Consider the following 15,545-nt stretch of genomic DNA (forward strand, 5'->3'; position numbering starts at 1 on the left):
GACACCCATTTTTTTTTTTTTTTTTTTTTTTTTTTTTAAATTACAATACTTCCTATACTTATACGAGTACAAAGGACTATGTAAAGCAAGTGTAACCCTCATTTTCTGCAAAACCAGGACATACAATAGACACACCTTACAGTGTTCAAAGGTGACAGGAACTGAACCAAAGAGACATTAATCTTCTAAATAATTTGAATTGGTTCTTTGATTCCATTCGAGTTCTTGGACTGAGCTGACGGATAGCATTCTGTTCAAGGCCGATGTTTATTTATATTTGTTAAATGCATATTTCTAAAGAAATGTGCAAGTGGATATATTTTTAGATAGAAACAGTAACTGGAGGAAATGATCTGAGCCATGACTTTTATGCTAAGCAAATTTTTGTGTAAAATTATTAATATATGATGAAACAGAAACACGATGAAAAATGAAATTTAGTAATTGAGAGTAATAATAATTGTAATTAACTTTTAATGTTTTTTAAATTAAAGTTACCATTAACTTCTTTTGGAAAATGTGTCAGTGCTAACTGCCTATTCTGTATGATTCATCAATCACATTTTACACTACTTTGTGAGATGATGAATTTTTTCTTGTCAAATGAGATACAGCAAACCACTGAAATGGACAAAATATTTGGTCCATTGAAGTTTGTTATAGTAAGATTCAACTGTACATAACACAAACAGCAATATACATGACAAAAAGAACTCTCACCTGAGGTGACAATACATTCAGCTTGTATGAAACTCCTTTTTCTTGGATCTTAGCAGCTGGCTGTAATTCATTATTCTCCCAATGACAGTGGTTACATGAAAATGACATAATTACAACTTCCTTATAAAATGGAATTTTTGTTAATAATAGCCTAGTTGTACCCTATAAAGAGAATAAAATATAATTAGTATCTAATCAGCAAATTATCCCACATGTTTTCAATTTAATTGCAAGGGCTGATTAAATTGGTACTATTATTGCAACTACCTTAGCAAAAATCAGCAAAGCTTCAGAATACACCAAACTCTGGTTACCATGTGCTTAACAACTATTCAGATAAGCATGCATATGACAAATATTGTTTCCAACATTGATATTTTCGTACCTGTTCTTATTGTTACATTCCAATTCCAAAGGCTATAGAAAAATTATGATTATTTTTTCTCTTGAACATGATTTTAAAATTTGTGTTTGAATAATTTTCCCATAATAGAAGAAAGAGAGGTGAAATTTCTGCAAGAATATATTATTTTGCCACAAAATCACTAAAATAACAATGCTTTGAATTCTTGCCAAACCTGCCAATGAAGTGGTTAGGACGGGAGTTCGGACATTGACGAAGAGTATAAAAGCACGTTGCAATGGTACTTCAAACATAATTGACCTGTCAGCAGCAGAATCAAGTTGCCAAATTGCCAGGCCTTTGGGAATAATACCATTAATGAAAGAACTGCTGGCAATGGTTCCAGAAGTTCAGGTTAGGAGATATGTCTCTTAGTGATGCACCACGCAGTGGTCAGCCACAAGCGCTGAAAGATGAGGCCCTGAGAGCAGTTATAGAGAGTGACAGTAGCCAAACATGTGGTGAGCTTGCTGCACACTTCCAGGTATCTGATGAAACAATTAGATTCCATTTGTACAGCATAGGAAAGGCATACAAGCTAAGCAAGTGGGTACCACACACACTGTCCGACACAAACAAGCAACAGTGTGTCACTGCCCGTTTGTCACCACTTACTTGGCACCGCAATGCATCCATATTTCATTTAGTACTCACCAGAAATGAAAAGTGGTCCAGTATGACACACCTAGACATTGGTCGTCACCACGGGACACTGTGCCTCACACTGCAACACCTTCTCTCCAACCACGCAAGATTACGCTCTTTATCTGATGGACTAGTTGTCAAGTGGTGCACTATGAGTTCCTGCCAGTGGGTCAAACCATCATGGTAAGCCTGTACTCGCAGCAGTTGGAATGTGTGCATTAGGCACTGATGCATAAAGAGCCAGCTTTGGTCAATCCTAAGGGTGTACTCCTCCTCTATGACAATACTAGGCTGCATGTGGCTTGGGAGGCCAGGGATACCATCCAGCGACTGAGCTGGGAGACACTACCCCATCCACCATGCTCCCCAGACCTTGTGCCAACAGACTACCACCTTTTTCATAGCCTGGACAACCATCTTTGTGGAAAATCCTTCAACAACCGGCTGACCTTGAAAAGGTCCTCACAGACTTCTTTGCATACTCCTGAGTTTTACTGCGATGGCATCGCACAGCTAGCCACTCGTTGGCAAAAGGCACTGGATGCCTATGGTGATTACTTTGAGGATTAGCTGCGATTATTATCTGACTGTCCAAAACGGCAAGAATATATTTTGTTTCCTTGTAATTGTCACCGGGTTTACTGATTGTCCTTTGGAATAAATATATAGGTGAAACATAAAATATACATGCAATAATATGTATGTATGTTATGTATAGTTACTTTTATACTCATCAACCCACAATTAATAACACTTTTCATAAAATATGTCTTATCATATATTCAGTGATGCTACATGCACTTCCTCGCTGACTACATGAATTTGCAGATATCTGGCCAAACCCATGGCAATTATTCTAACGAATGAATGGGCAGATTGCTCTTTATTTACTAAATATTTCTGACTATAAGCCAAGCTGTGTGTAACCTGAGAATGCATTTTTTTCTTCAAAAATTTACACCACATTCAAAACTTGCACATAACTCATATGTATGGGTTTTAATGTTGAATCATGTCACATTGAAGTCAAAATATTGCCAAACAGGTAAAATGAGTATAATATTTTCTAATCAATTTTGCTGTAAAGTAAAACACCCTATGCAAATAAGTGTGAACAATGGTAACCCTATCTGAAGCTAGCACATTTATTCCATTCATTTGTTGTCTAGTATATAATCTGTGATATCTGCACTAGTCTTATTTTCTGTGCCATATTATTTTTAGTCTGAAAGATGAGTGGAGAGAGAAATTCTTACACAGCAAATTTCAAATCACACATGATCACATTTGCTGAAAATTCTAACAGTGTTGTTCTTCAGCATTTCTCTGTAAATGAAAAACAAGTTCCACAGTGGGGAAAGCTGGGTAATTTTACAAAAAATCACCCAGCTTTTAACCAGCACCTTGAGATCATGTTTTGGTGATGACACAACAAACTAGCATTATAAGCAATTTCAAAAATAAAACAACTCATTTTCATAAGACAAATAATTCATTTAATTTATGATTTTTTCCCCCATAAACTACAAAAATGAAAAAGTGATATTTAGCAATTTATCACTTGCGCCCGGCTAACAGAAAAATACCTACATTTTTTGCAAGAATTAGCAGACCTGTATAAAAGTCCACCCCTTTAACTTTAGAGAAAGATCCAAAAATTCTCAACTTACACATGGAAATATACAGTAAATAGACAAAAGTTACAGATGGATATAGCACATACAAAGGTTAACTAAATATAAGTTCAAACTTGCACCAGGTAAAAATCTGGAAGAAGCAAATCATTGTTTATTTAGTCAGAAAATCAACAAATAAATTGGCTTATCAAGGATTAATTGAGGTTATATAAATCCTAGGTGAAGATCTTTTAAGTGTGTTGGAATGTCAAGATGATCCATTGCTAGGCAATAAATTACACTTTGACAATTTTTTTCCCTAAAAATGCTCAAGAAAGCATGTAAATACTTTCTCTTCCCATATCTACATCTGTGAAAAATTTATTAATTAGCTTCAGCAGGCAAAGTGCAGAATCCCCCTCTGCTTGGCGCGCTTTTAAGAATTGCCCATACTCGATATCCATGTACACATCGACCTATTTTCACTTAAAAAAACATACCAGAATTGCACAAAAACAGCACTGCGCACTCCCTTGACTTTATCCATGTACACATCAAGCTATTTTCACTTAAAAAGTCAAAGAAAATTGACAAAAATCCAATTCTTCATACTCTTGTAAAAAGCGCCAAACAAATAAGTGCACTTTACCCGCTTCAGCTACATATTCTGCTGAATTCAAGTGCTATCACAGTAATCAACAGCCTAATATGACCCTAATATTAGAGCTTAAATGATTTAATAATATTAAATCCAAAGGCTGTGATTTACTTGTTCTTTAAACAAGCAAAATTAATAAAAACATTAATCATACCTTCAGGTAATATGACTGCCATTTAAATACTGATATAACCAGCTACATAGACAAAAAATGAAAAATAGAACAAAGAGCGGAACAGCTTTAGTATTGGTCCTTTTGGCGATTTTTTTATTTGGCGACAAACTTCGGTCGCCAAGGTAGACCCGGTTTTGAAAATCGGAAAAAAATGGCGGATTGTCAACAAACCCGATCTAGACTAAATAACAATCCTAAAAAAAAATAAGCTCTTAATCAGAATAAACAGTCTTTCTCTAATTTTCAATATTTTTAGTACTGCTATGATAAATTCTTGAAACACTACTGTAAATGAATTTATGACAATTATTATGTTATGAGTAATGAAATTTACGAAATGTTAATATTTTTAATTACAAAATATAATGTATTAAACATTAATATTTTAAGTAGTTAGTTCATATTTATATTTTATTACAGTCAAAAGTCGTTAATCCGGACTAGTCGGGACTTTGGCGATTCCGGATTATCGATTTTTACGGATTATAGATCATCAGTTTAAATCTCGTAAGATGGCATGCAGAAATTCTAAAATTAAAAATATGAAACCGTAATTTATGAAATAAAGAACAATTGTGATCTAAAGGGTATCAAAATTTTCAAAAAGAAAAAGCTTAATATTTATTTGTTTACTTTATTAAACATTTCTTTCAATGTAAGTTGTTTAAGTTTTGCTTCGTTTCATGTGATAATATTTTCTCTTTAATTCTATTAAACAGACATAATTTCTTGTTCAGTTACAAAGTTCCGCTGTTCAAGTCCTATAATTGCTGTGTCGAGAACACCGACTAATTTGTCAATCGAAATTTTTTCCTTTTCAATAACCTCTGTTACTTTCTTCGCTATCGAAAGCGAATTATAATGACGAGGAACTTGTTTTAAATCATATCAAAGGCGGAGCATATCGAGATGAAATACTACATTTGGTAAGGAATTATAAGCCAAATAAAATAAAAACATCTGCGCTGAAGATAAGGATAGTGCTGACAGATCAACTTCCAATTCATTATGCGCCCGCCGCGCCGATCCCCCCGCCGAGCAGCGTGAAATTGATAAACAGATTTCGGATTTCAAAACATACTACTTTCGCTTTAGATCCTTTACATATTAACAAATATATATCGGAAATTCTATTTGATATAATCGAAAGTTTAAGCTTACTTTTATAAAATTGCTCTTACAGTCTGCAAAAAATAATAAGCCGGATCCAATTCGAAAATTAAGGAACAACGCAATCATCAACATTAACTGAAATAGATAATTAGATAATTTTAGCTTATACGTCCATTATACATAAAACGCGCACGCGAAAACGTATTCTGCACTTGCGCATACTCATATGCGCCGTCGTAAAAGGTCTTACGCGCACGCGTAAACGCCTATGCGCATGTGTCAACGCGGCGCATGCGCAGAAAGTTTTTAGTTTTGAGGTCCGGATTATAGATCATTCCGAATTATGGGTGTCCGAATTAACGACTTTTGACTGTATATTAGTACTTAGCTAATATTTTAAATTTACAAAAGGTTAATTTTTATGTTTATGAATAATGAAATTTACAAAAGGTTAATAAATGCATTTCAAACTAGTACTTTAGTTTCTTAACTTAAATTAAAACTTTAGTTTCTTAGATTCTGTTATAAAAAGAAAATAAAAAAATATTTCAAAGTGAAGGAAATCAAATTCAATTATAATGGGCAAGTTTTGTGCCAGTGTTAGAAATATTTTTTATGATTAAATATTGTAAATGGTAAAAATATTAAGAAGTGTGTATTTTTTAATCCCTCAATTTATTACAAGTAATTTATGATTATAATTTAAAAGCTAAAATTAAATTATCATAATGAGTAAATTTTGTACCAATGGTAATAATACAACAATCATCGTGAATGATGATTTCTGTGAAAAATTCGAACAGTCATTGGAATCCACTAGTGGTGGAGTGATAGCCACTGAACAGTGGTAGTTCAGGCTGGCTATATGGGAGTTTTAGTAGTTTTCCGTAGGTGTAATGTGAATCTGAGCCAGTTTCTCTTAAAAAGTACTTATGAAGGCATCCTTCTTCTGCTAGCCAGCATATGTATTTATTTTCTATTCATAATTATCTCTTATTTTCTTATTTGTTAATTCTAAATCTTACTTCTGAAGAGAAGAAGTGTTGCATCTATAGGTTGAAAAATATGGTCAATATGTTTGCAAAATCTTGTCAGTTTTGGAAAGCATTTAAATAAACTAAATACAAAAATGCATTACACTATTTCATGTACTGAATAATTAATCAGGGAACAAAGTATATTGTAACGTTCCTTTATTTTGTAACCAGAGTTATTTTATGCTTGGGATCTTTACTGTCCATTTTCTCCATCTGTTTTCGCACCAGAATCCAAATGAAGTTTTTATTTTGTAAAACAAACCGTGTTTTGCCTTTTGAGGCCACATTAATAGGTTGCTAGATAAGAAAAGATTTGTAGTCTTCAGCCTTGCATTATAATTGCTGATAGTTGAATTCCATGCCAGTTAAGTTTTTAACCAACTTTGCATTAAATTGATTTGTGCAGCCTTTGAGCTACAAATTCATTTGAATTTAAATTTTACATTTGAACTTAATTGTTATCATAAGTTATCTTGCCACAAGTGGTTGACTGAGTCGTAAGCACAAAGTGTGCCTTCTGTTCAGTACATCTAAACTTTATAATAGAATAAAAGTATATCTTAACTTAATAAGAATATATCTAAACTTTACGATAATAACATTTAAAGATATTGAAATCAGTATCTAAGTGCTTGCCATGTAGTCAAATTTTTATATATAAATTGTACTCTTAATTTTATTATAGAGTTTTTATTACAAAAAATTCAGATTTCTGTTAGATAAAATGTTTAAGTAATGTAGAAAATTTGCATAAAATTTAAAATAAAAAGTCGACTGTTATGTCAACATACTATTAATAAAAGTAATAATACTCAGTGAAGGTTATTCATATACAGCTGTTAGGTTGTAAGATTTAGAAAATTTGAGAACTCTAAATTATAAGCAATATATTCCATAATCTAAGCAACATTATATTTTTTATAGTCAGACAAATTATGAAAATGTTATAAAAGCAATAATGAAACCTGATTTTGGTCTTGATTTGAACCTATGAATTCATGCAATTACACATCCCTTTAGTTCTAATATGAGGTAAATAAGTATTTTTAGACCATGGTAATTTTCATCTCCTTAGCAAAGGAAACACCAAGAGTTTACCTCATGCTACTGAAAATGAGTTTTTTTTTTCCTTGGGGGGGGGTGGAGTTTATAATAATATGCAGAGTTGACATATGAAAAAATGTCAAGACTCATGTGATGTAATATTAAAAGCACCAGTTTTAACTATCAAAAAGTTGGCTTTTTAAAAAATATTTTAAATTTTGTGCTTTCCTAACACAAAAGTAACTTTAAGAAAAACACACAATTTATCTCTCCTGCCATCAAAGCTCTGATACCTATCAAATTCGTTAAAGTTACGTGGACAGAAATGGCGGCATGTTTGAAGCTCAGTATTTAGGGTTACCAAGGTTATTATAATTTTTCATTTATCGCTCCAAAATGTCGCCAAACAAATTTCTCGCCAAAAAGGACTAATACTAAAGCTGTGCTCAAAAAGCTTACGAGTCAATAACACATTACTATAATAAACAAAGCCAAGCCTACATGACAAAATAGACTGAAAAATGATAACATTAACACAGAAACAATTTAATGCCATTTTAATTTTTTTCCTTCTCTTATATTAAGACCACCATCATATATATGTATAAAAGAATGAGGATATTACAATAATCAGAATTCTCTGAAATAATGATACTACAGTTATCAATAATGCTTATTTTCTCAGAAATACTGGTCACCTAGTTTATTAGAATGAACAGCGATCTTAGGCTGAATTTAATCGGATTCAAATCTTAAACATTTAACACGTTTTATATGAGATTATTTCCAAAAAAATTTCAATACATACATTTTGTCGACACTGCAAACACAAACTTTCTATTTCAGTAACTTCTGGATCTTGATCTGCATTTAAATCACGAAATAAATGAGTCGTTTTAGTCTTTTGATCTTTATCGTGAGTTTCAGAGGTTGACATTTCGAAAGCTGAATAAAAGGTAACACAAATACTGGCTTGAAAGACAATCAGATGATGTATTTTCAGCACCAAAAAATGCAGGACTTTAGTAAGAAAACAGAGTATGTTTTAATTCACAATACTTTTAGAACAATGTTTAAATATGACTAAGATAATGAAAATTTACAGATCGATGTGTAAACATTTATAAAAATATCCCGCTTTGTTTACTGTACAATTCAATACTTCACGTGCCGTGTGAGAATATACGAGAAATGTAAATAAATAAGAAAATAGAAGTGACAGTAGTTTCCAACACTCTCTATAAAATATTCACTTTTTCTATAGCTATGGCTGGGCAAACCATGTTGCTCTTTTATTCTTTAGGTTTTGCATTGATGTGTTTCGCATTGCTTTTTACGAGAATTAAGAATACTCAGTATCTATTTGGAAAAGAATTTATCAGCGAAAATTTCAGTTTCTAATCGATAAATTCAAAGAATGCAAGGTGATTATGTGTAATGGCGGGACTTCGACGGGAGGATCTTGTTTCAGGTATGAAAACTGCCATCAAAATGAGCTAAAAAACTGAAAGCTCTTATTAAACCTGAGGTACTGAATGCAGATTTGGAAGTGCAGCTAAGAGGACTTACAGAAACTGATTATAAGATTTTGCTAAGTCTTTAGTTAGATTATTTAAAACAAATACAGTTAAATCTCGAGTTTCTCCTTTAAGAGGGGCAACTATCTCAAGAATGGAACTTTTGGCAACCGTAATTGAGGCCAGATTGACAGATTTAGTAACCAAAGCCCTGAGATGGAAAAGAGTCAACAAATACTACTGGAATGAATGCACAACAGTGCTCGAAAGGATTAAAAGAGATGGAAACTGATCTGTTTCCATACGAAACCGAGTTAAAAAGATTAGAGAATTCAGTAAACCTTCAGCTTGGAAGCACGTCCGTGGAGAAAAGAATCCTGCCGATCTGCCATCCAGAGGTTGCAAAGCGAAATATCTAATTACATCAAGATGGTGGGAGACACCACACTGGAAGAAAGATCCTACAGAATTCCTTAATTACTTGGATTCCTGTAACAGCATAGCTGGAATGAAGAAGAGATTGAAAGGGAGAAGGTGAAAACGACTAGCGCGATGACAAATAATGAAACCGTTTCTATAATAATTGGTACTACAGGCTTTTTTTCTAATTATGAGAGAATCTACCTCTTTTGAAAGCAATACTATCGAAATTCAAATTGAGCACAAAAAAGTCGTTATCTCTAATATCTCCTAATAATAGTTCAATCATTTCTGAAATTGAACAGCTACTGGATTTTAACTCTCCTGCTTTAATTGGAGGAGATTTTAACGCTAAGCATCAATGCTGGAATCAAGGAGCTAGCAATAGAAAAGGACGAAAAATTGTTTGCATGATTCAAAATAAAAATTATACCATTCATGCCTCTGATGAACCTACGCATTACGGCTATAATAGTTCTTCTATTATTGACTTTTTTTTCTATCTAACAACCTGGACTATAATTGCCAAATTTCTGTTATTCCAGCTCTCTCATCTGACCATAATCCCATTCTTCCTGAAATCAGCATAAATAGTTACTTACCTTCACTGGGCAAGAGTCTTGGCGTTACAGACTGGAAAAAATTCTCAAAAATCATTTCAGATACCATTCCTGGAAATCCCAAAATTACCAATGAAGACGATATTGGGTCTGAAATCAAGAAGTTTACCACCTTTATTCAACATGCTATTAATTTTTCAACCGATGAATTCATCAATTCCCATCCTTTTCTTCCTCTTTCAGCCAGCATAAGACAAAAAATCAAATGCAAAAATCGTATTAGGAAAAACTGGCAAAATACAAGAGACCCAAGGCTAAAAACTCAAGTGAACGCTCTTCAACGTGACATCAAAAAGAACATTAGTAACTTCAAGACGCAACGCTAGCGAAACTTCCTCAACTCTCTCACAACTGAAGATAATTCTCTTTTTGACATTGCAAAGAAATTTAGGAAAACCTTAAACCAAATTCCGCCACTTCATGGTACCAACGGAATGATTTATTCAGACGAAGATAAAGCTAGCACCTTTGCAGATACACTAGAAGAAACGTTTATTCCCAATACTACTTCCTACAACAAAAATCATATCTCCAAAGTTAATGATACTGTTAATACCTTCCTAAAAATCCCAGGTCCCTTGAACTTTACATTCCTTGCCACGCCTAAGCTGGTTGCCGATTATATTAGCTCCTTAAAACCTAGAAAAGCTCTAGTGTTGATGGTATTTCTACCAAAGCGTTGAAACATCTTCCTATCAATGCCATCACTTGTCTTACTAAGATAATCATCTTTATCATCAAATTCTCTTACTTTCCTAATATATAGAACCATGCCCTCATCGTCGTCTTGCCAAAATTGTATCAAAATTCAACGTTTCCCCAGAACTACCGCCCAATCAGTCAACTTTCTAAAATAGCTGAAAAAGTTATTCTTTATCATCTTAATCAAATTATTCCACAGAGCTCCTACATTCTACGAGAACAGCATTAGGAGATAGTATTTTATACTTATTTATTTCCTAACATAAACATGAAGTATAGAACAAGCAAAAGAACATTTATAAATACAAAAACGTAAGTGATGCCATTCGCAAAAAGGGTAATGTTATTTTTAATAGTTCGCTGGCTTTGCCGTAACATCCTCCCCACCCTGGTCAACCTCCAGGGGGATGATCAGCTGCACAGGTCGGGTAATGGTATGTCCATTGGTGCGCAGAACACAAGTACGGACTCTTTTGTCGCGGCCAAGGATTAGCTCCTCAACACGGGCCTTCTTCCAGGTGTGGCGAGGTCTAACATCTTCTTGTAGTAGGACAATGTCCCCTTTTCGTATTTTATTTGTTTCAGATGGATTCCGCACTTGATGAAATGTACGCAAGTCCATCAAATATTCCTTTTGCCATCTTTTCCAAAATGAGTATATCAAATGTTGACGATTTTTCCACATATGATTTAAATTTGTCTCAGGATTTGTGGGGCTGAAAGGAATAGTGATTAATTTCTTTCCTATGAGGAAGTGTGAGGGTGTTAAAGCTTCCTCAGAGTCATATTTTATTCCATAATCGTGGACAATCGGTCTACTGTTAAGAGCGGCTTCAATATCACGTAATACAGTGATCAAACCAGCGTCATCCAAAAGAGCCTTACCTAATGTTTTCCGAAGGCATCGCTTAATTGAGCCAATCATTCTTTCCCACCATCCTCCCCACCAAGCCGCTCGGGGGGCGATAAATTTCCATTTGATGTTGTGGTGGGCATAAAACTGTTGTACCTTGGCAGAGGATATAGTATCCCACAATAACTTCAGCTCTGTGTCCGCAGCGCAGAAAGTTGTGGCATTATCAGTGTACACTGTATGAGGAAGTGAACGTCTAGAGACAAAACGTTGTAATGCAAGTAGGAAGACGTCAGTACGCAGATCGGAAACTAATTCTAAGTGGATAGCTCGACTTGTAGCACATGTGAAGATGACAATGTAAGCTTTTGTAACGGAGTTATTATTTTTTACGTAGAGTGGTTCAGCAAAATCAATTCCGGTAGTTTCGAAAGGAGATGACTTTTGAATTCGCTTAGCTGGTAGTGGAGCTTCTGTTCACTTCTCTTTTGTTTCAGTATTTTACATGGAAGGCAAGTCTTTATCACTTTTTTAATGGCTTATCTTGCTCTTTATATCCAATATTCTGAACGAAGATGAGAAAGTACAATCCGAACACCGAGATGATGCATTCGTAAATGTGTTTGGCGTATCAGTAGGCTTGTAAAAGGATGAGAACCTTCCAATAATATGGGATGTTTTTCAGCATGAGATAAATCAGAAAATTGTAGTCGACCACAAAGAAGTATAATATTGTTCTTGAAGAAATGGTTAAATTGTTTTATCCTTGATTTCTTAGGGAGTGATTTTCCTGCAACAGAGCTTCATATTCTGAAGGAAAGGATTCTTTCTGAACGGTCTGTATCCAATAAATACGAGCTTGATTCAGTTCTGTGGCATGTAACTCACCCGCTAACTTTTCTTGTTTCCTACAGTTGTGAATAAAGCGAAGAATCCAAGATGTTACACGTAACAATCGAACGTAAGAACTGTAGTTTCCAGCCTTTATGATTGGTTGAGTAGATACGATGTGAAGGGTCTGAACTTTTTCTTTCTTTGCCTCGAAGTTATGACTGTAATCTTGAGAAATAGTATCAGAATGAGACCAATATTCTAGAGATTTGACTAACCATGAAGGGCCGTTCCACCAAATTTCCAGGTTTTTTAGTGTTGATGGTGAAACACCTCGAGAAAGTTTGTCAGCTGGATTGTCTTTGCCAGGGCAATGTCTCCATTGTGAAGGATTGGTATAGGAAATAATTTCTGTTACTCTGTTGCTAACAAAAGTTTTCCATTTGTTGGGGTCACTGCGCATCCACCCTAAGACAACTTGAGAATCACTCCAGAATGTTGCATTTGACGAACAGATGTTTGTTTCAGCATAGAAATATTGCAATAATCGTGCTCCCATCAGAGCAGCCAAGAGCTCCAAACGAGGTAAGGTAACTTTCTTTATAGGAGATAGTTTGTTGCGACTACACACTAAATTCACATTCGATTGGTCACCTTTAAAGGTAACAATGTACAGAACTGAACCATAGGCACATTCAGATGCGTCACAAAACACATGAATAGCAAAAGGAACATGTGATGAAATCCCTATGCATCGAGGAATTTGAAGGGAGCAAATGTCATCAAGTTCTTTCACAGCTGCATACCATAAAGTTGATAAATTAGTAGGTAGTAATTCATCCCACTTGATTCCAAGAATCCATGTATCTTGGAATAAGATTTTCCAAAGATTAGTAAACGGTGAAAAAAGGCCTAAGTGATCATAAAAACTAGCAATGCAGCGGAGTAACCATCTCTTTGTAAGTGGTTTGTCTGTAAAAACACAGAGGGAAGTCTTGAATGCATGCTTCAAAGTACAGTCAAAAGTCGTTAATCCGGACTCGTCGGGACTTCGGCGATTCCGGATTATCGATTTTTCCGGATTATAGATCATCAGTTTAAATCGCGTAAGATGGTATGCAGAAATTCTAAAATTAAAAATATGAAACCGTAATTTATGAAATAAAGAACAATTATGATCTAAAGGGTATCAAAATTTACAAAAAAAAGTTTAATATTTATTTGTTTACTTTATTAAACATTTCTTTCAATGTAAGTTGTTTAAGTTGCTTCGTTTTATGTGATAATACATTCTCTTTAATTCTATAAACAGACATAATTTTTTGTACAGTTACAAAGTTCCGCTAAAGTCCCGTTAATTGCTGTGCCAAGAATACCGACTAACTTGTCAATCGAAATTTTTTCGTTTTCACTAACCTCTCTGTCACATTCTTCATGTCTTTATCCATTTTTTGCAGCAATTCCACTTTTTGTTTGATGGACATCGAAACATACTTTCGTTTTGTACGATCCTTTGGGAGCTCCAGAATCGGAAATTCTATTTGACATAATCGAAAGTTCAAGTTTACTTTTATAGTATTGCTCTTACAGTCTGCAAAAAATAATAAGCCGGATCCAATTCGAAAATTAAGGAACAACGCAATCATCAACATTAACTGAAATAGATAATTAGATAATTTTAGCTTATGCCGTCCGTTATACATAAAACGCGCACGCGAAAACGTATTCTGCGCTTGCGTACACGCAAATGCGCAGTCGTAAGAGGTCTTACACGCACGCGTAAACGCCTATGCGCATGTGTCAACGCGGCCCATGCGCAGAAAGTTTTTAGCTTTGAGGTCCGGATTATAGATCATTCCGAATTATGGGTGCCCGAATTAACGACTTTTGACTGTATCAGAAGTTGTATTCCAGCCAATACCTAAGCCATTGTTTCCGTTTTGTGAGATTCTTCATGTGTTTGTACTACATCTTTGAGTTCTATCATTGGTGCAGCAATTGGAAATTCTGTGATATGTTTTGCAGCCAATTCTCGTGTCGCAGCACAGAGTAAAAAACGGACTGCAAGTAAGGCCAAATGGTAAACGAGTAAATCTGTAAACAGTTATTTCATCTGTAAAAGTAGTAGGTTGAGATGAATCAGATTTTAATTTGCACCAGAAAATTTTGTGACGTCCCTATCTTCTTTATGTAGTGACAACGTTAAAAAAGCTTGCTTACCATCACATGTAACAGCGAATTCATACAATCGAAATCTTAGTACACAACCAATAGATTCAGGAAGAAGATTCGGGCCAGCTTCCAAGGTATCGTTGAGTGAAATCATTCCTGGAGCATGCGAGGAAGCATCAAACACAATTATCCACTTGGTTTCAGATTGCGTTTTCCTTTCGTACAGCATGATGAGGAAGGTAATATACTGGATTCTCATTGGATTCATCTATGGAACAAACTTCAACATGCTTTTGTTCAATGTAATTCAGCATGCAGTTGTAATATTGTGTCTTTAACACATCACTAGATGCAAGTCTTTTCTGAAGAGAATGAAATCTGTTTTCCGCTATATTTTGTTTGTAGGCAAAGGTGTGACGAATGGTTTTCTAGGCAGAGACACAATTCTTCGATTGTCTTCAGTGCTGTAAGTTTTGTGAAATTCTGATAAAATTTCTTCATCTCGAGTAGTCATTTTTCGTTTCTACGCATCTTGTATCCCTTTGGAGTCTAATTCCCAGAAGCGACGTACCTGATCATTTAAACAATCAGTTTTAACTTGCACACAAACTTGATGGACAGAAGTCTTCTCAGCGATTGTAGTATGTGTTCTTGTTCCACTAAGAACCCATCCAAACACTGACGGTACCATAACAAAAGATTCTGAAAGCTTGATTGGAGCTTCTGTGGAAACAATTTGCCAATAATGATCCCCACCAATAAGTATTTCTATGGGCAGTGAAGAGGTATCCGGAGGAGAATCAGCAATTCTCAATCTTTTCTTCTGAGCAAAGTGAACTATTTCTGGTGGAGCAGTAGGATGTGTAGTAGAGGAATTGGAGCTTTCAAATGCGGAGATCAAAAATGCTTGGTTGCTCCACAAACTTGAAAGTGACAGTTGAACACATCTACATTGTTCTTGTGAAGTAAAAGATTCAAATGCTTGAACTGAAAGTGAGGCAGAACTGACAACTTTAAGC

General features: G+C 34.7%; 1 protein-coding gene across 2 annotated transcripts in view; it reads right to left on the bottom strand.

Moving 5' to 3' along the window:
* Zpr1 (zinc finger protein Zpr1) overlaps positions 1 to 8,618 on the bottom strand; it is a 55,257-nt gene extending 46,639 nt beyond the window's left edge. Inside the window, exons 1-2 of one of the 2 annotated variants that reach the window (XM_085814207.1) lie at positions 8,220 to 8,618; positions 721 to 882 (exon numbers count right to left, since the gene is read on the bottom strand). In XM_085814207.1, the coding sequence (XP_085670333.1) occupies positions 721 to 882; positions 8,220 to 8,348 (291 nt within the window). In that variant the 5' untranslated portion in view covers positions 8,349 to 8,618. The remainder of the gene's footprint in view (positions 1 to 720; positions 883 to 8,219) is intronic. The other variant, XM_085814208.1, reaches the window with a different exon arrangement.
* Between the last annotated feature and the right edge of the window lie 6,927 nt (positions 8,619 to 15,545).

The sequence above is a fragment of the Stegodyphus dumicola genome, chromosome 3 (assembly GCF_044657685.1).
Source record: "Stegodyphus dumicola isolate Sdum_Otavi_A_Nest chromosome 3, ASM4465768v1".
NCBI lineage: Eukaryota > Metazoa > Arthropoda > Arachnida > Araneae > Eresidae > Stegodyphus > Stegodyphus dumicola.